At 43.7% G+C, this 21,795-nt stretch overlaps 1 protein-coding gene across 1 annotated transcript; it reads left to right on the forward strand.

Moving 5' to 3' along the window:
- Window positions 1-18,430: 18,430 nt before the first annotated feature.
- On the forward strand, window positions 18,431-19,832 carry SNRPF (small nuclear ribonucleoprotein polypeptide F). The gene is made up of 4 exons (XM_085223400.1): window positions 18,431-18,590; window positions 18,711-18,836; window positions 19,037-19,101; window positions 19,704-19,832. The coding sequence occupies exons 1-4, from the start codon at window positions 18,588-18,590 to the stop codon at window positions 19,768-19,770; spliced, it is 261 nt and encodes an 86-aa protein (XP_085079526.1). The 5' UTR covers window positions 18,431-18,587; the 3' UTR covers window positions 19,771-19,832.
- The last annotated feature ends 1,963 nt before the right edge of the window (window positions 19,833-21,795 follow it).

Genomic DNA, 21,795 nt, shown 5'->3' on the forward strand with positions numbered 1-21,795 from the left:
CCAGACTGGGATTATTCTCTGAAAATACAACCTATAAGTTAAAAAAAAAAAAAAAAAAAAAAAAAACACAAAAAACAAAACTAACAAAAAAAGCCCTCTAAGACTATAGCTTATATATAGCAAACATATAGAAGCTGATAGGCACCTGTAAATCTCGTCCCTCCCTTCTCCCCCCTCTCCCCCCACTAGGTCAACTTTGAAAATGGGATTTAGGGTCCTTTAAGCATTTCTGAACACACTGTCTCCTGATGAGGCATTTACTAGATTTGTAACCATGCCTTCATTTCTGTAGAGTTTGTCTTGTTGTGCACAAAGACAAATACAATCAGAACATCCTTCAGATAACCTTCCTGCAATAGCGGGGGACGTATCTGGATTGTCTTCACAGCCTCCTGTGGAGCAGATACATTTAGTATTGTGAAGACAAGGTACGTTTCCCAGGACGGGCTAAGAATGCAGACCACAAATTCTGGGTAGAAGATTCATGCAACTATCTCAAATTCACCTAAACTCAGCCCAACAAGTGATTTTGCTTTCCCTTTTCCTTTTTCAAAAGGGATTTATTCTAATGATATGTGAATTTAACTGGCAGGTGAACCACAGATGGGCAAACATGAAAGATTGATGTAGCCAGATGGAATCATGTTTGTTTTAATCTGCCATCAGCAGGCACAGTAGTGACAGCCTTTTCACGCTGTTTTACAGGAACCAAACGCTCTGAAACTTGATTGAAATTATATCACAAGAAATAAGAAACCCCAAGAGAGAGACAGCAGTAACAGTGAATGTGAGGTAATGGCGGAGTAATATTGCTACAGAGGGGACAAACACTTCATCTTGGCCTTCCTTGTGCCAAGATGAGTGGTCTGCTCAGGTGTGGAGCTGAAGGGGAATACAGGCCCCAAATAGCAAAAGATATTTCTCAGCAAGTGCCATTTTTATGCTGCTATAACTGCTTCCCTTCCTCCTGCTACAGGAAAGAGCCCACAGCTGTAAGCAGAGCCCAACATGAACCCTATATACTATGGCTCTTTCCCCAGGCAGGCAGCCCTTAGCCAGGGTGTCCCATCCTGCGTGTAGGGGTTCTGGCCGTGGCAGTTGTATAACCGAAAGCCCTTTTCCTGTGAGGTCACCACAATGGAAGCCTCCCTCACTCTTCCTGCATCCAGATCAGAGGCTGCCAGAACAAGAAAGATCTGGAGCTGTTGAAGCATGTCCAGAGAAGGGCCTTGAAGATGCTCAGAGGAGCACCTCTCCTATAAAAAAAGGTTGAAGGAGCTGTGTTTCTTTAGCTTGGAGAAGGCTCCGAGGAAACCTCATTGTGGCCTTCCAGTACTTGAAGGGAGTTTATAAGCAGGAAGGGGAGAAACTTTCTACATGGTCTGATAGTGATAGGACAAGGAAGACCGGCTTTAAACGAAAAGAGGGGAGATTTTGGTTACATGTTAGGTGGACATTCTTTACCCAGAATGTGGTGAGGCACAGGCTGACCAGAGAAGGTGTGGGTACCCCATCCCTGGAAACTTTCAAAGCCAGGGGCCCTAGGCAGCCTGACCTGGTGGGTGGCAGCCCTACCCAGAGCAGGGAGTTGAAGTTCAATGATCTTTAAGGTCCTTTCCAACCTAAGCCATTCTGTGATTCTCCCCAGAGCCCCTGGCACTCATGTGGCAAAAAGCCCTGACTGTCAGTGCTTTCCAAGAAAAGCAGCAGTGTTTTGCTAAAAGTTCTGGCTGGCAGCAGGTTGGCACTGGGTTTCTTTGTTCAAAGATGACAGAGCTTACGTCTTCCGGGAGAAAGAAAAGTCCTATTGATATAATAATATCATGCCAGGCAGACAGCCCTGCCTGTGTAATCCGCCGGGAGCACAATGGCGTGTTGTGGTGCGGGCATTGTTCCCAGCTGAAAAGTGGCTGCGGTGTGCCTGGCTGAGGACGTGAGCCTGACTGACAGCTCCACAAAAGGAGATGGAGGTTGGGGAGCCCAACTGAGGGCCAGGGGACAAGGCGGGGCCCCTCGGAGCCGGTGCATTGATTCCTTACCAGAAATGGGATGGGTCCTCTGTTTGGAAGGAACACGGTGGCCGGGAGCCTGCTCAACCTGATGTTTTTTCCCCTGCAGCAGCCAGACTTTCCCATGCATGCTTTGCATAGGATTATTGCTGAAATCCTGGTATTCCAAGGAAACACCAAAGCTAGCCAGAGACTACAGTAATAAAATCCTAATGTCACTAAACTTTTTGTCTTCCTTTCCTTGCTTTCCTTACTATACAGAAGTACTCACCTTAAACTCTGAAATGTTCCTTTGCTCTCAGAGAAATCACTGAGAAATGTTGGTCATTTAAGTCTTAATTGTTAATTGGTCATTGACAGTTGCCAAAAGCACTCAGGTTTGTAGTAAGTACTTTGTTACTGAGAAGAAGTAGAAATGCAAATGATAGAGAAACATTAAAATACTGCCTAGCAGGTGGATTTTGGTCATTAAAATTTACCGTTGCTATGCTAGCACTTTTTGTTCATTCAGATATCCTGGAAGCCATAGTAAACAGTGAAAGACATCAACAAAATTATGCTAATTATGGATGTTGCCAACAACAGAAAGCTTTTTATCTTCCAAGGAAAACATATTGATTGTTTCTGCCTATCTAGTGTTAGCAACTAGCATTAAGGGGAACACTAATATATCTAAATCCAGCAACACTATATAAACAGAATTAGACACTGCAGAAAACTTGATTTTCACTTTGTATTTTTTAATGACTTTTGCTGTTCAGTGGCTGTTGAAAAGTCTAATTGGTTGAAGCTCTCAATAAGTGTGATGAATGTGACAAGGTTTCTTTACAAAGAATTAAAAGGTAGTATCGTCTCATAGGCAGGAATTTCCCTTGCAAACTGCCCCTTCATCTTCTATCTCTCTTTTTGACATTGGCACAAGTTTGAGAGAAATTCAACTGAAGTCACGAGGTCATAATTTCAAGACATTGACCCTGGCTTGTCTTGGGCCAAACATTGATGCCATGTCAAAGATGATGGGCTGAGCTTTGTGTGTGCTGTAGAGCTAGGTTGTTGTTAAAAATTTGTATCAGTAAACTTGCCTCAAAATTTTGCATGTGTGTCTACGAACTTTTCTCAAATTGCAGAGCATTTGTAATTGACAAGATATTGTTTTCTATGTAAAGTGATTTATAATGATTCCTGTATTGCAATTACCATTCCTAACCTGATCTATTTGCCAAACCTTAAGGGCTGAACTCAGCTATCAGCTATGCAGTGGGAAATCTGGTTCCTACTGCAGTCTTATTTGGGTAGTTTATGAGTTTTGTGCCACCCCTTTACAGAAGCAGAGTCAGCCAGGTGTGAGAAGAGTGTAACAGTAGCCTGGCCAGATGAGTGCTGTGCCTAGGCAAAAAAAACTAGGAAAAATAATACAGGAATGAAAAGCATCATTCTCCCCTTCGGAAGCTGACATTTTAATTAACACCCTTTTTCTAGTAAAACATATTTCAGTATTTTAGTGATGACAACTGAACAGAATCTCCATTTCTCACCTGACTTGAAGTGCATCTGTAGCATCCAAGCCTGAGCCATCAGCACTGTCATTAGGCATTCAAAAGCTGGCATGGTGCAGATGGCAGCACACATGCTGGGTAGAACCAAACTCCCTCTCTGCATTCAGGATAGGGAATTATAAGATTTAAATGTCATGTAGCCCTAAATTTAAATGCCACATCACCACGTTCTAGTCTTCAAAATCAGGCTGACCTTCTCTCTCCACATGGAAAATGAGCATTAAGTGCTACGCATGCAGTTGACTCAAACACTTCTTCAGATGTTCAAAACAGCGAAGATAAGCTGACTGAGATAGAAGCTGAGTACTGAGAGAAGTGCATCACCTGCAGTCTCTGAAACTCCTAGCTAAGACACAATTTTTGACAGCTTTACATCCAAGTAATGACCAGGCCTGAACATGCTTAATTAGTGAGATCAGATGAGTGTAAAGCCTGGGGTTGTATTAGCCTTGTTTCTAAATTTGGACACACTTTGAACTAGTAATACGGGAATTAAAAGCACCATATAAATAGGATTAGACTTGGCTTGCAAAATCTTGGCTTCTTCGTCAGAAGGAATAAAAGACAGCAAGAAAACACACAGTGTAGCAGATGTTTCATACAAAAATGGCTAGCAATGGGAAAAACACACCTTTCAACATTTACTTCTGAGCATGTAAGGATACGGCATGCCTGGGGTCCTGTGGTGGGGAGCATGACATGTGGGAGGAGGCTCATGGGAGGGCAGTGGCACCATAGGGCATGCTGGGCACAGATCTCCCCTTCAGAAGGAGGTACCCTCAGTCCAGCTCACACATGCAGGGGCTGCAAGGCTTCCAGGAGCATCAGCCTACCTGCTGGAGAGACACAGGGCTGCCCATGGAAAGGCCTGGCATCTCCAGCCATGGAGCAGCCTGGAAGGTGCAGTATGGTCTAGCCACCCTGATGTGGGGCAGCTTGGGAAGTCAGGGCTGGTACAGGGGGCTGGAAAAATCCATCTAAGCAAAGCTTCCACATGGAACAATAATAATAATAATAGTAATAATAATAACAAAAAATAGGAAGTATCCAGGAACACATATTGTGAGATTTACCCAATGGCTCTTGAATGTTCCCTGGGTCCAGAGCTCCTATCATTGGACATGAGGGATAAGGGCAAAGTAGCCATAGGCTCAGTGCAGTATTGCCACCAGACATAGCAGGGTGATTACCAGAGAAGAAAACACCAGAGTCTTCTGCTCAGTGATATGTTGCAGGGCTTTACCCATGGATTTTCTGTCGCAGCAGGAGTGCACAAAGAAAATGTAGAACTTGATGGTTCTGAAAATATGCCAGCACATAAACACATGCACCATGGATGTACACAGCTTACTACCTTGTACCTACCTCACATATAATTTCATAAGAGAAATTCAAGCTTTTTCGAAGAGAGTTATTTTGTAGGAGAGTATCTTCATATGTATAAATTCAGTCTAGCACCTGTGAATCCATGTCCTGGTATGATCTCTTGGCATTAAATGATATTTTTTCCTGTATTCTGAATATAATAATGGATGTGCCTCTGTCTTGCAGCTCTGGGAGCCACAGATGCTCTTAGAAATGCATGTTCATATTGTTCCTGTCTAGTCTCCAGCGCTGTCTCCCTAAGCAAGGATGTCCCAAGCTAGCCAAAATCCTTTCATTGGCCTACTTAGGAGAGAGCTAAATCCACTTCACGTGCTATTTTGCCTTCTTTTTCTTTCCTTATTTATCTGCAGATGTTTCAGGACTGGAGTAGAGTGCTTAGCATAAATCTCACAGCTGACGAACAAAAGACAATATTTAATGTAGTTACTTTCAAATAATCCAGTCAAGCCATCCAAACGTTTGTTGCCAAACAAGATCACCAAGGTTAAGAGGCTTGTATATACTATTCCAATTTTTCTGATGAGTTATTTGCTTTGTATTTAGAGCAGTCTGTAAACTGTTTTTCTTTATAATGTAAAGGATTTTTACACACGTAAAGAATTCTCCACCCTTCACTTTACAGATGTGATTTAACAGTTCTTGCCTTCAGAGATTTTTATCTTAACAGAAATATCTGAGGTATCTAAAATATTATAATGGAGGTTAGAAATAGTACCAAGAACATAGGGCTTTTTAGGACTCATTCAGCCCACTGCAGTGAAAGAAATTTTTTAGCTTTGGGAAAGAGTGTTTAATGGTCTTGGAAGAACAAGTTCAAAAGTCAAAAAAAATCTCCTGGAAGTTTGAGAAACAGTCCCGTTTTTTATTTACATGTTTGTTTTCCCACTGCAAAGTAGTTTTAGAAGTACATATTGAAATGGTTTGCCATGAAGACTTCCCAAGCATTCCTAAGAACATTTTATATGGAGTGTCTATATTGTAAAGTGGGAAGATGGACATTCTGAAATAGCTTTTCCCCTTGTCTTATATTCTTCCATATGAATACACACCCAGAAAGTGGTTCTGTTCACATACCTGTAAATGTCACATCAGCTCCTCCCTTTGTCCCAATGCACATCGGATGAGTTGCTGGTTGTTGTGTTCATAAAGGTGGTGGCCCTTAGCATTTGCCTCCTTTAAGAGACCATTCTCCTCCATGGGGATCCGCTGACTCGCTTCTCTCCAGAGTTCTGCATTTTATCACATACTTTTGGCTTCTAGCACTGCGCTCTGTTTCACTTGCAAATCTGTGGTCTGGATACAAGGAGTATTAATGCATAAATTTTATTTGAGGTTTTAAAATGTGTGTGTCATGGTAGCCGCAACCAACACAGTTGTGTTAGTGGCTCAGAGATGCAATGCTGAAATCTTTGCTTGTCTGGGCTCTGTGTCTGTTGCTTTTTGCTCAGACAAGTTTTGTAGTTCCTTTTACCTCAGTATTTTTGAATCCATTTCAAACTCATTGCTGAAAATGAACTTAGAAGGAATCTTTTTTTTCTAGATTTGACTGTACCACTGGAAAATGTGGTGACAGCAGCTGAAGTTCATCCACATTTAACTGCAGCAACCACTTCTAATAGCAGCCTTCAGAACAGTAGAACAACTTAGAAAACGGAAGGCAATTCAAAAATGTGCAGTCATCTTCGGGAAGATCAATATTTTCCAGTCTAGAAGAAATTTCCACAGCCAAGGAGATTTTTATTTAGAAAATACTACAGTCTGTGTGTATTCACAGTCAAACTATTTTTTTTCTTAATAAATGAAGAAGTTATTAGTACTTGAAGTTAAGCTCCCTTGATACTAGCTTGGCAGGGTAGAAATAGACAGCAAAGCTTGTTCTCTGCTACCTCCTGAGTACATAAGCTCAATTCATAAATATGAATCTACCACAGAAAATGAGATACTGGAGTTGTTAGTGAATCTCCTGCAGGAAGGTTTCCAGAGGAGAGCCTCTCAGCTGCCTCCCTTTCAAGACTGTTTTGCTTCCAAGACCACAGCTGCCTGCACTGCTGATCTTAATTCCTCCTTCACAAAGTCAGAGTTTCTCCTTCCAGCAGGTAACTCTTCTTGGTGGGAAGGGCAAGGCCCTTTGGTGGTTTATACCAACAGCAGACTCTGACTCTCTCTGCCTGTGACAAAGCACACATCCATGTTTACAGTCATTTCTCTGCTCTCCTATTTCAGTATTCCATGACAGACTGCATGTGGGAGCTTTTTTACATCTTTCCCAAGCTGGACAGAATTGGGGAACAACATATCTTTGTTTACTTAGCAGTATCTCACCACAGCCATAGACCATGTCAGCCAGTCTTTTCACTTGGATTAATTTAGTTGTTTTTTTTTTTCTCTCTCTTTGTACTTTTTTCCAGCAACAGCCAAGTAACAGGTCAGTGGAACAATACCAACCATCCCTTGCCAACAGCTGATCTCACCTTGATATTTGTCTGCTGGACTTCCATTTTTACAAGAGTGCAGTTCCTCTTGTTCCCTGGACAGACTGCATGTGTTGTGAGGAACAATATATTTGGCTCCCCTTTCAACAGTTACAGATCCCAAAATTGAACAAGTCTGTAGTAATTCTGCCTTATCATTTTAATCTCCACATCTGCCTTTGAGCAATTTTTCTGCCTGCAACACACACAAATGTAACATTTCCTACTGATGTCACTGACATTCTCCTCCCTCTCCAGTTCATTAATAAAGCTGTTAAAAACCTTTCATTGGCCTTCAGGATGATTTACTACAGGTTGCTGCTTCCATGACTAAGGGGAACTGTTAGCAGGTCTGGAACATCTCCAGTGTATCTCCATAGTTTCAAGTCCTGCCTACAAGACAGACTGCTTACAAGACAAACAACATAATATCACAGTTTTCGGCAGCTGCATGTTGATTAATCCCTTCTCATTTTCCTCCCTTCTTTCAGAAGTTGTTTCTTTGTGATTTTACTTCCCCCTCAAAGTTTAGCAATAGTCATGAGTCTCCCCTGGCCACAGTGTTCATGTACTTGGAGAGCAGTGGCTCAGAAATTCTTCATTCTTATTTTGCAAAGGAGATGAGTGATGGAAACAGCACACTGTAATAATTCTTTTAATCAATTAATAAATTAATTAATCACCGGAATTATTTTTTACTTTTTTTGCCATTATATTGGGTCTTGCTGGCATGCTCTTGTCAGTGATTCCAGCTGTGGTGGATGGGATTTCTCAACAGCAATGCTGAAAATTACTTAACCTCAGTGAAGCTTTTTTTTGTTTCTGCATTGAAATTTGTAAAAAACTAGTTGAATTTTTATTATCTACCACTATAAGCCAGCCAAAGACCTTATAAATCGACTGTTTTGCTTTTTCTGATCCTAATGTTTATATCAAAACTATCACAGGCTTTCTGTGTACACAGACAATTGCCTCTTACATCACAAGATATATGTAGCAAAGGTAAAATACGTGAACTTTTTCAAGATTCTCCACGTCTTGCTCCCATCCCGTTAGAAGCAACGGTATCTCTTGCGTGTAGTGATAAAGCTACTTCATATTGCCCTTGCTGGATGTTTTGGATGAAGACTTCTTTGTAAGCATCGCCCTCTAAACTGGAGGTGTGGTAACATCTTGAGGTTGTGCCTCAAGAGCAGGGTGAGGAGCAGTGCCTAGGCTAGGAAGGAGACATCTCACAAATGCCCATCTACCATCATCCAGTGACACACAGGAGTGGGCAGGATCTCGTTTTCGACCCAGTTTTTGACTGGGTCAGAACATCATGGTATAGTTCAACACAGCTGGATTTTAAAAGACAAACTGCAGAGGACAGTGAGTCCTGTGTCCTAAAGTCATATTTAATAGAATCATCCATCTTTTCTTAATTTCTTTTCCCAAACTGATACATTGATCACAATGGCCTGGTGAAGCCTGAAGAGAAGGTGAGAAAGCATTATGAAAATTAGACCCAGAACTTCAGTGCTGGGTTACTGCCTTAAAGGTGGACAATGTGAGCATGTGTTCTCTGCTGATGACAGCCTGCATCCTCCTCAGCAGCTGTGGTTTCATTATAGTATCATATGACCCCCTGCTGGCCTCATTTTTCTCCTGAGCACTTCTTACACCGCCAATTTTTCTGTTTTTTCCCTCAGGATTCTTCACAAAGCCACTCTCCTTTGTGAGGAAAAAAGTCACTTTTTGCAGCAGAGGATCACCCCACACCAACCAGCGCTGCCCAGTATTGTTCCTCTCCTGCTGCAGCGTTGGTGGCGATCCCTGGCAGAACCCGACTGTATCTCTGGCTAATGAGTTGTCAGAAATTCGGCTCCGTCCCTCGCCTCCCGGGCAGGTTATTATTATGAGGGCTGTCAGTGGCGGGTGAGGATGGGGCAAGCCGTCCATTCTGCAGTCAGCGGGGAGCTGCGAATCTGTTCACAGGGGATCAGCGGGGTGCTGTGGGAACCGGTCTGCCCTGCAAGCGTCCACCAAGGACGACCATTCAAGTGGGTTCATGGCGAGCTCAGCGCGCCTGCCTCTAATGTATGCCCTAATGAGCTGACGGAGGGTGTTCTGCCTGCCTGAATGTCTTTAGTGTGGCAAAGTGGAGTGGACATTCCCATACAATAGTGGGCTTAAATTCAGCTTCTCACCGACGCCTAATTCATGGGCGGAACGGCTTTTGTGATACCTATAGAACAGAAGTACAGTAGGTCATTTCACTAACTAATTGGAGTTGACAATTGCATATCTGTCCATATCTCAGAGCCATTCACATGCCTCTGGAAATGGAGGAGGCATTTTGTCTTTCTACATGTGGTCAGCTACTGAGGAGGGAAAAATATAGATATTCTTCTGTGTTTCAGACAGCAACAGAGCTTTGCAACAAAAAACAGAAGTCAGACAATGTCTTTTTCACTTCCTGAATGGCAGGTAGAGCATTAAGGGTCTCCATTCTCACCTCTGTTCTCCATTTCTCAAGAGATGCTTCGTTTTTCCCCCTCCATCATTTGATACCCACGCAGGGAAGCCTGGCACCCTCATCACACTTGCCAGTGATTCCACACAGGACAGATCAAGAGCCTTAGTCTTGCGCACACCTTCTAGGTGCCATCGCTCCCTCAACAACAGAATGGAATAATAGTCATAGTAACAACGAAAAATGTTCCTGCTTTACAAATGACTTCACAGCTTGCTGAAAGCCACTTGCTGGACCAGCAGCAGGGATGAGACCAGCCACGAACCCACACCTACATGGGGAGGCTGCATCAAAGCTGCCATGTGCTGTAGTCTGTTTGGGCATAGCACGAATGGTCTTCAGTAGAGCATCTGGTCCTCAAAACATCAGCCACCGTGATTGTGACATTTGGACATTCTCTTGAAGAATTAAGAGTGGTTTTGGCTAACTTGGGAGATTTTTATTATGATTTTTTAAACAAAAGCTTGTTTTTGTCCACTTGTCATGCTAGAACCTCAGGCTTTCTCAGAGCAGCCCTCAACTCACTTAACAGTCTATTATGAAATCATATAATTAAATTAATGTCTTCTATTCACTGTAAGTTTATTCCACACAGGATCTAACGTTGAAACTGTCTGCTTAATACTTTATGCTGATACTGAAGGAGAACGAAAATTGGTGTTTCCATGTCTTGCAAGGAGACAAATAAACTTTATGCATTGATCCCATCAACTCAGAAGCAATTCAGCTGTTCTTGATTTGACATGGGGGTTTTCTAAGATGTTGTAGAGACAGAAAACTTAACGGCCACAAAAAGAACAAAGATGATGTAAACTGCCACAACTTTTTCCTAAGTATATTCAATAAGGGTATTGCTTTGCCTAGAACAAAAGAATTTATGATGTTTTTGCTCTTAGGAAACAATGACCTGCTAGAAGTGTGGGAAATATTTTTTTTTTTTTTTTTTTTTTTTTAAACCAAACAGTAAATGGAACACGCGTCAGTAAAGACAGCTCAATTTCGTTACGGTGGTGTGATCACAAAAACATTTTCTACCATGCAACTTTTAATTAGTCTCGCAAAAAATTATTCTGCTTCACTTATACGGAGTACAGTAAATGGCTACGTAAATGCATAAGGAATGAAATAAATATGCTTTGTTCAAATGTGGTGACCTTTGGGTGGGAGACAAAGATGATAAGAGAATGAAGTTTCTTTCTGTTTCCCCCTGTATTTATCATGCAGCAAGTCAATGTTCCCTCATGAAATACAGTAATTATGATAAAAAATAAACCGAAGTGAACTTCTTCACTTCACACTTCAACAGTCTTCCAGCCATACAGACGCATTCATGCATGTATGGCTGTCATTTCCAATCCAGACAATTTTTGATAAGCTTTAGCAATTCTGAGGTGCTGCCAGTTTGAGTGACAACCTTGATACCTGCAACTAAATGGTTAATCTGTTCACCATTGTGAATGTAATCAGTGCTCTCACACACAACAGAATCCCACGTTTTTCTAATGTCTGAAGTAAAGTGTTGTTAGTAAATAACGTAGGCTATACATGCACATTATATAGTACAGAAATACAGATCACTACGGATGGCATTGATTGTATTGTTTTGCAGTACTGCAGATACACTTGTAAAATACATATTAGACCAGAGAAAATACGGAAAGTGCAGCATATTTAAAAGTGATATAGAATGGATCTGCTTTTGTAATAAATATAATTGCACGATATTTTCATTACAGTAACATTTCAGATGTACAACATAAGTCTGACTCATCTGTGCTCCATGGATTTTTAGTGCAATTCAGCACCCAGTTCCCATGGAACTCAGGGGCATTCTGCCCTTGAAAGTACAGTGATTACTCCCATCCTGCTGCTATTTAAATGCACTTGAGATGATGTGTACTTCCAAATGTGAATAACACAAAAAACAGCGAAGGCAAAGGTTATGAAGACAAACGGTATTCCATTTCCCTCATTTGCTAAACACATTACAGCTCAGACCAGTGTGCTTAGCATGCACCTTTTGGCCCATTATCTGAGGTTTGAGTCAACCTGGCAACATTACAAATGTTGTATTTTTCATTTCTGTGAGCTATTGTGTACCCATATATTGATTCTGAAACATTGAATCTGCAGTATTCCACACCGATACTGCAGTATTTCTCATGTGTACTTAATTTATGTTGATTGCTCAGTTAAAAAAAAAAAAACAATCATGCAAAAGAACACCATCTTTTCAGAATTAAGTCACTGGAATTCTGACAAACTTGGGACTGCAAATAACGGACCCATAAAGAAAACCTACTGTATGAATTGTATGTCAGAGAAATGAAGGTCAGTTATTGATAAACTCTAGAGATACCTCAGTAAATACAGATTCTTAAGTCTGGTACGTGTCGTTTCCCAAACACCTCAGGGCACAGAACTATAATGTTATAAAGGTCACTGTCAGCATGGCCCATGGGAACAGCAGACCTGTGTGCAGCTGGATACTACGTGGTAAAGCTGCAAAATAAGCTGAAGAAAGACTGTTCACCTGTGGATTTGATATCCCCTTAAATATGTTCTTCATTGTATCATTTAATCCTTGAAATCACCTTTCCCAACGATAAAGAATGATAACAGGTTCTTTCTGGAGTAATTCAGGAAGAGCCCATAAAATCACAGGGGAGCTGAAGCGTTTTACGTCCATTTCACAGAAGCATGTAAATCCATAAAGGGTCACAGGTATGAACTAGCCCCTTTCTAATTACATATCTTTAACAATCTGTCAAAACAAGTAGTCACTTGCCTTCTGTGAAGCATCATATAAAAGGAACACATTATCAGTCCACTGCAATCTACAACTGATCAAGCAACCTTAAGGATAATTTTAGAAGTAAAATGTGTCAGAAAATATTTGACATTAAGCATGGATATTGTAAACCTTTGCCTGTTGTACATCAAAAAAATGCTACAACAATTTCACATCTAAGCTAGTGTTCATTACATATAACCCACATTTATGTTTATTAAGTAAAGTTGGTAATGTTGTTATTAAGTTTTCACTGTTTTCCATTCTAAGCTCCTCTTTTTTGGATGCTTATAACTTTGGCTGATTTGAGCTGTCTGCACAAATATTTACAGCAGGTAGATCTCTAGAAAAGCTTTCCTGGAAAGAAGGAAATCTGTGCCCAGCTAATATTTTTAAAGAAAATTTCAGCCAACAAGGTCACTTCCAAGAATGGTTCTTGGAAGGGAAAAAGGTGACTTTCTCCTTATTAAAAAAAAAAAAAAAAAAAAAAATTTCAAGGAGCTTTGGAGCAAGGACTTGGATGTCACAATAAATGGTCCTTGCTAACGGTATACCTTTGGAGATGCTTGTGAAAATCTGCTAACCCCTGAATGTACTCTTCTCCAAATAATAAGTCTGCACATGCTGGTGGGAGCGAGCTGGCTCAGATAGCACACACTGTTTGTTGGCAGAGAGGCAGGCTTATTTCAATTGTTTTGGTTACCCAAACTAGCTTAAGTATCTCTATCCCGCACTGCAGTAAACAGTGCATCGGGGTCTAATCTCCTCACTCCTCTGACCCTGTAAGTGCATCTGCTGCCATGATCCTGTGCAGATGTGTTGGTTACCTACTGACCATCTCCAAACCCTGCTTACCTCCTGACCCTTCCCGTCACCAATGGAGTTAGCTGCCATAGCATGAATGAGCAGCAAGACAGTGACTGGAAAGAAGCTGCAAATGGGCAGGGAATGACTCATACTTGGAGGCAGAAGCAAGAAGCAACAGGAGGATATCCACCCAAAGCTTTGCTCTGGAGAAGAAAGACACCACATTGAGGTGAATGTCTCTGACTCAGCTCCATGCTGCTGAGCCCATTTGTGCTCCGGTGCAGGCAGGTGACAGCAGCTGCTAAAAGGACCAGAAAGGACTCCCATGTTGTGAGTCCCCATGTTCTTCTCCATCCTTTGTGCCATCTGCCTTGCGTGCTAAGTTCTTATTCTCTGGCCATTCCCACAGCTAACTCCTTATTCCCACGACCCTTCCTATCTTGGGCAGGCAAAGTCTCTGGGGTTTGTGGGGTCTGGGAAAAGCTCGCCCACCTACACAAGCTCGGACTCCTGCCAGCTGCAGGATGGCAGCAGGGCTCTCAGGCTGTGCTTCCTAGTTGCTCTGTGGAAGCTCTTCCTCCGCTCTGCTCCATGGGGATGCTCACGCAAACATGCCTGGCACTACAGTGGGCCCTCGGCTCTCCCTAACCCAGACAAGCCCTCACAAAAGCCCCACCAGATTAGTGAAAAGGCAGAAGGCACTGCTCTCAGATGCACAGCAGAGATTGCTGCCTTCCAACTGAGACATGGGCCCTGGGCTCAAGTTCAAGCCAAACACAAAATGCAGACACAGCCTCTGGAATACTTTCAGAGTCCAGGGGGTTGGGGATTTTTTTGTCTGCAGCCCCTCCCTGGAAGGCAGCTTTCTGCTGCCCCAGGACCAGCACCAGCTCCCCTGGGAGAGACACAAGCAGAGGCTCTCACCCCAAATCCCTTTTCCCTTCAGCTATCACAAGAATAGACATATCCAGCCAAATTAATAAAGCCACAACACATTCAGAGCCTCGCAATGTCATGGAGGCTGTTCAGGACATATTTGTCCCTACAACTGCCAGTCCTTCATGACTCAAAGGTTTCTTTGGAAACTGTGTCCTTATTTCTCTGCCTCATCGGTCCAGAACATTGCTTGGGCTCAGAGTTTTCAAAGAAGTTCAGGGATCCTAGATATAGCTCCTTCTTTTAATCCAGCAGCACTTCTCTAATTCTCACTTCTCCTCAAGAGCAGCTTTCCTTCTGTTGTCTCTAAAGTGTCAAGGAAACCTCTTGTAAAGCATCTTATCTACCTTGACCATTGGCTCCTGGTGACCCATGCACTCATCCATGCACTCTCCTCTCCTCTCCTCTCCTCTCCTCTCCTCTCCTCTCCTCTCCTCTCCTCTCCTCTCCTCTCCTCTCCTCTCCTCTCCTCTCCTCTCCTCTCCTCTCCATACCAAGATGCACTGTGTTAAAAATGGCTTTCCTTTTTTTTATCAGAGTAACTGTTGGTTTGAGAGGGCTTTGGCATGAATAAAAGATCATCAAGGTTTAGAAACTCTTGGTAGGCTTATATCTCCATCACTGGAATTTCAGCCACGGATGGAGGTAAAAGGACAACAGAAGCAGATGAGCTTTGTTAATACAGTCCATCACCAAACACAGAGTCTCCAACATCAGACAGTTTTGCTGATCCCTGCTCAGATTCCTCAAAATACTATGTGATTTGAAGCCAGCTATTAGTTTCTGTTAAGAAGTTTGTGTGAAAGCACAGTTTCCAAATTCCTTCTTCACAATGCTTGGTGTCCCCCTCCCCTTTTTTTTCACTGCATAGAAGAATTCCAGTTTATTATTTATACAGATCACTTTGTTTTCCTCGGTACATAACCTCCAATTCATTAATGTCAAAACATAAAAGACACAAAAGCACATAAAGCAACAAAAGTTTTCCCCAAACCAGAAGATAACAGCTGATAATTAAGGAAGTCCCATTATTTCTTGGCAAAGGAGTCCTTGTTTTCAGAAGCACATTCTTAAAGGGCCTCCCTTTAATGTAGCTGCATAATTCACATGAATACTATTTGCACAAACAAATAAAGGTTTTCAATATGCATAAAAGAAGGCTTTAATGTTCTCCTAATTCCTGTACAATACCCATTCCATAGCATCCCCAGTACAGTTCGTCCTGGTGAAAGGTTCACGGCACAGCCACACTAGAAATCTATAGAGAGCAACAGATTTTTATGACTACCCCAAGACATGGGCTCTTATTAGTGCACAACCCCAGCCTCATTTCAAACCATCAGCATTTAGAAAAAAGGCACAGGGATGCCTTAGATTCTGGATACCCATCTCTGAAACACAGTTTGGCTTGGTTTTCAAGGATGGGGGGAGAAATTACAGGGACAGTAAGGACAGCAGCACACTCTTGCATCATTTTGTCAGTTTTAAATCACTCTCAGGTTCATCCGTCATGTATCAGGTTTAGTTCTGTGCTGCCCTGACACACTGAGACAACCCTGAAGGTGTTGTCTCCAGGTGAAGACAGCATGGGAGCTTAATCCCATAGTGTCTTCAGTGTGATGGTTACAATTCCAGTGGAGATGAACTGTCTGGCATCACGAGTTGCTCAGTGCGGGAGAACAGTGCAGCAGAGCAAAACTCTTTTACACAGGCATCAGGAAAAGGTCTGGGATATTCAGCCAATGTGCACTTCAGATGTTGGAACCTGGGATAGCTCTGGAACTTTCCTTAAGTAATGCGTTTATGACAGGGAGCACAGGGTTATCGCAGCGAGCTCCTGAATAGCTCTGGACAGCTCAGCTTTCTCTCAGCAATTTGTGAGAACAGGAGCCAGTCCCCTCTGCTGAGTATTCAGGTGATATGGTGTATTAATGATGTTAATGAGCTTTTGCACTTAGATAATGACATTTAAGGTATCCCTCCACCAGACACGCTGCTACTGTCAGATGTCCAGCTGCTCAGTACATTTCCTTAGGAATAAAAGTGTGGGCAGTCATGCTAAATTCCCAACCAAGCTGTACAAGACAATGCTATCCATCGACCCAAGATCTGAGGTTTGTATTAATCTACTACAAAAGCACTTTCCTGTTCATTTCCTGTTGAGCAACATCCTAAATATCCTGATCCAAAGGCAGAAAAGAATGCAAACTATTACTTCCCCTATTACGCGAGGAAACACAAAAAGGACAAAAGGTGAAATTCACCCCTCTGCTGAAGGCCACGAGAAGACTCACGTAAGCAAACCGTCCTCTGACTCAGAATGATTCAGTCAACAAAGTAAACAGCAAATTCCTCACAGGGGGAAAAAAAGAAAAAGCTATTTTGTTTTCCGATTAACCAAGTTATTCAGTTACCTAAACAAGACGTAATCATGCGTTCTGTGCTTTCAGTACATCTTTCTACCCTACCAGCATGTAACACCTCATCTGTAGCTGATGAGGTTACTGACACATGCATTCTTGCACGGATTATGAAATCAGAAGCTGAGCACTCTCAACTATGACTGCAATACTGATACCTATAACTCTGAGAAATGCGTCTATTTTCTGGTGATTTTATAGCAATAGGGCTGGAATATTTAATCATCATATCATAGAATGGCCTCTGTTGAAAAGGACCACAATGATCATCTAACCACCAGACCAGGCTGTCCAGAGCCACATCCAGCCTGGCCTTCAATGCCTCCAGGGATGGGGCATCCACAGCCTCCTTGGGCAACCTGTTCCAGTTCCAGCATCACCACCCTCTGTGTGAAAAAACTCCTCCTAATATCTAACCTAAACCTCCCCTGTCTCAGTTTAAAACCATTCCCCCTTGTCCTATCTCCATCCACCCTTGTAAACAGCCATTTCCTCTCTTGTTTATATGCTCCCTTCAAGTACTGGAAGGCCACAATGAGGTCTCCCTGGAGCCTTCTCTTCTCCAAGCTAAACAACCCCAGTTCCCTCAACCTTTCTTCATAGGAGAGGTTCTCCAGCCCTCTGATCATCTTAGTGGCCCTCTTCTGGACTTACTCCACATCCTTGCTGTACTGGGGGCCCCAGGCCTGGACGCAGTACTCCAGATGGGGCCTCACAAGAGCTGAGTAGAGGGGGACAATCACCTCCCTCTCCCTGCTGGCCACCCCTTTTTTAATGCAGCCCAGAACACAGTTGGCCTTCTGGGCTGCAAGCGCACACTGCTGGCTCATGTCCAGCTTCTCGTCCACCAGGGCCCCCGAGTCCTTCTCCAACTCATATATCAGAGGAACTGAGTGTATTAAGAAATGAATGTAGCTGGTCTGGTATTTCTCGGCTCAGCAAGGACCTTCTCACTCCGTACAACGAAGGCCTGCAGCGAATCGTCCGTTTACGGCACAATCACCGTGCAAGTTCAGCACTGCCACCTCGTGGAAATTCGTCTGTCGGGAAAGAAACAATAAGAGCTGGACAGGCTGAAGGCAGTCCTCAAAGCTGATAAATCCGAAAGCGGAAAATGACGGACACCCTGCTGATGCAGACACAGCTGCGCTCCATCACGTTTCTCCTCAGCCAGCAAAGCAAGCTGGCACGGTGCAAAGTCTCTGCCGGCTGCACAGGGCAGAAACTGGGGCCTGCGGGGATTTGGGGGCTGAGGAAGCCCCAGGTGGAGAGGGAAGGCAGGCGGGGAGGGAGGGGCGAAGGCCGAAGCGAGCAGAGCGGTGGCGCAGGTCCGCTCTGTCACCGCCCGGCCGCCACAGACGGCACCGCTGCGCGGACGCCGCGCGAGATGGTGGAACGGCTCGCAGCACGGCTATTGGCTGGAGAAGCGCGGGGTGGTGAGTCCAGCCCAACCAACGAGAGCGAGCCCCCAGCCCCGCCGAACCAATGGATGGCCTCGCTTTTCCCTTCGCGCGCCGTGGTGCCGTAGCCAATCGCAAAGGCGGCGCGGCGGGGCGAGAGGTCAGAGGTCGGCGCGGCGCCCCGGAAGTGGAAGCCGGCGCTGCGCTGCCTTCCATTCTCTCGCAGCCCGCGGCGCGCACGAGGTGTTCCCGCGTGGGCCTGCCTTTCTCGGGCCGCCGCCGCGCGCCCCGTCGCCATGGTGAGGGCGGTGCTCGCGCGGCGTGGCTCGGCGCGGGGCGGGTAGGGGGCGGCGCGGGGGCGGTGGCCGTTGTTAACGGTTGGGAGGGGCGGGCGGTGCTGACCCGCGCTCTCCCCGCAGAGCCTGCCCCTCAACCCGAAGCCCTTCCTCAATGGGCTGACGGGGAAACCGGTGATGGTGAAGCTGAAGTGGGGGATGGAGTACAAGGGCTACCTCGTCTCCGTCGACGGCTACATGAACATGCAGGTGAGGGCTGGCGAGAGAGAGGAGGGGGGGAGATAAGGGAGGGGGAGAGGGAGAGAGCTGAGCCCTGGGCGCTGCTTGCTGGTGGGGGGAAAGCAGAGCGCTTCTGGGCTGCCCTCAGGTCCGTGAGGAGGGGTTGCTGCGGGTCGAAGGGGCGGTGAGGCTCCTGTTGGTGTAATCTTTGTGCTGGTTTTCGTTCCAAGCTTGCGAACACAGAAGAGTATATCGATGGTGCGCTGTCTGGACACCTGGGAGAAGTTTTGATAAGGTAATCGTGGTGCCTGAGCAGGGGAACAGGGTCTTCTAAGTCTTGTGTTACTGCTTTTGTTAAAGCTTGTGGATCTAGGGGCTGTGCTTCTTGTCTGTACTGTAGTTACGTCACTGTAACTCTTCTGTGAAGGCTATGGGCTGTAACTTTTAAGCTGGGATCCCTTCTGAAGATACTTTTCTTTTTGAAACTATTTAAAGAAGTATTTATGATCCCTTTCTGAAGTAACTAAACACCTTAGTTTTCCAGTTTATTGCAGGTCTGTAAATCCTCTTGGCAGTAGTAGAATGTATTAGGATGCGTAAGTTAGTGTTGCAGCTGCTGAAAACATTGTGTGCTTGGAAATAACACTTGACCATGGCTGTTAGTCCTCATGAAAAACTTTCTTGTACATCACTGTTAACTGCCTACTGCTTTCATAAACTTGTCTTGTATTTGCAGTGAATCTTTATGGAAAAGCTGAACAGTGTCAACAGCGGCCATTTTTTGCGCAGGTCTTGAGTGTTGCCAGGTTGCAGTCAAGTAGGAAAATGCTTAAAGCAGTGTATTTGTGAGGGAAACAAAAACATTTCAACTAAAGGAACTCTTGATTCTATTTACAGGTGCAATAACGTTTTGTACATCAGAGGTGTGGAAGAAGAGGAAGAAGATGGAGAAATGAGAGAATGATGTTTTGTATGTCTGGAAATAAAGTTTTTTTTCTTTTTTTTTTCTTTTCCACAACTTTGTAATCAGGTGTTTATTTTTGGTGTTCTTGTATTTTATTATGGGGGAAGTTCACTCTTAAAAAGGTCTCTGGTGTTTTATTGATGTCCAGAAAAAATGCTGGAAGGATAGGTAATTCTTTCAACTTTAAACTGAAAGTCTTATTGTGAAAACAAAGTATGAAACAAAAAAAAAGAAAGAAAGAAAGAAAAAACACCGCACAACTAAAACTTGTAATTAGGCAATTTGTTTCAAGGGAAGCACTGGAATTTAAATGGTTCCCAGAATGAATTAAATCTTCCAAGTTGTGTTCTCTAAGACAAAATAGATGGCTCACTCTCATATCACCTCAGTGTGGATCAGTATCAGAACTCTGCTGTTGCATGGCTGTGCTTTGGTGCAGGCTCACCTACAGTAGAAGAAAAGAACTTTGTGTCTTTAGCATGTAACTCACAGTTACAGTGACAACAGAAGAGTCCAGGAGTAGATTGAGGGCGCTGCAGGAATAGAATCAAAGGCAGGAGGATCTTGAGCAGTCTTCATAACTAATACCTATCTCAGTGGCTATAAAGATTCATGAATTTCAGTGGCACTCATAGATTTAAAACACTCTGTGAATTGGGAATGCCTGATCTCAGTCTGCCATATTATGAAAAAAAAGCAAAACACCAAAAGTAACAACAAACCATTCTTAGTTATCGGGCATCCAGAACACTAAAGTTTTGGCAGGAACGCAGTAACTTTCTCAAATGTTAAGAGCAACCATTGACGCTAACTGAAGCTGTTCCTTGCCTATCAGCATTTCCTGATGACAACCATTGCTTTGCTAATGTTGCTAGTCAGAGTCTCCCCATGTGAGGAATCTACCTGCAGCTGTAGGTTGGAGAGGCATTCTGCAAGCCAGAACGCAAATGGCTATACCTCATGGATTTGTGTGTAACTTTGTGCATTCTCATCAATGACTGCTTGTCATATACATCTGTTGTCAAATAGAGATGTATATTTTCCATTTTGCAGATGGAGAGAATAGAGCAAAAGCAGGCAGTGATCCAGTTGTGGAGGTAAAACTCCCTGGCACAGAACATGAAACCTGCTCCTGTATCAGTGTGGTTCACTGAACTGTGGGCAAGCCACTGCAACTGTGCTTACTTGACGCCCTTCTCAAGGTTTTGAAGTGAAAAAGGCCCAATTCTGTTGAAGAAATCTCTTATGTTCTCATTTGGAAAAGAGCTGATTAAGCTAAAGCCAGTACAAGCAGAATAGATCAGTACTTTTAAATTGGAGCTGGACTTAACCTCAAAACAAGTAGAGCAAATGTGTTCCAAAACATTTTCAGTAGAGGAATGAGAGGCAAAACAATATCTGGTTTATGATACAGCATGCACAGTTTAACACATATGATGCAGAATGAGGCCTTTCCCATGTTGCCATTGATAATGTCAGCAGTGTAAGTATTAGGGGAGAAGGTTGGAATTCAGCAGCCAGCTGCTTCTGTTACTGAGGGCTGCTCCTCTGCTCGTGGAGGGAGTGGGGCTGGGATGAACTGGGTGAAGTATGATCTCAGCACTTTATCAGCAGATGGTGCCATCATTGTGCTAACATCTGCATGATAGTGTTAGCTTTTCAGAATAACTGGGAAGCTCTAGTGTATGCTGGGCAGGACTGCACTGCTGTGCTGAACTTCACCGCAGTGTGCTGTGCTGCGTGCTTGACACGTCGGCTCTTTAATTTCTGTTTTCATACATACTGTGATACTGCTGGGGAAAGCCAAAATAAGCAGCAGGAACTCCTGAAAGCAGTACAGCACCACCTTCCACCTCTCTTGTTCATTTTTTGCACGCCTGGTGAGGGAGGATGCTCTGAAGGAAGACACACATTGCTTTGGGGTTCAGCATTTAAGCCAACATACCTATCTGTTTTTGCTGTATGGGAATATGTGTATGCACTTCAGTGTTGCAAGTGTTATACATTGATCCCTTTTCTAAATGA

Source organism: Meleagris gallopavo, chromosome 1, assembly GCF_905368555.1.
Source record: "Meleagris gallopavo chromosome 1, MGAL_WU_HG_1.1, whole genome shotgun sequence".
Taxonomy (NCBI): Eukaryota; Metazoa; Chordata; class Aves; order Galliformes; family Phasianidae; genus Meleagris; species Meleagris gallopavo.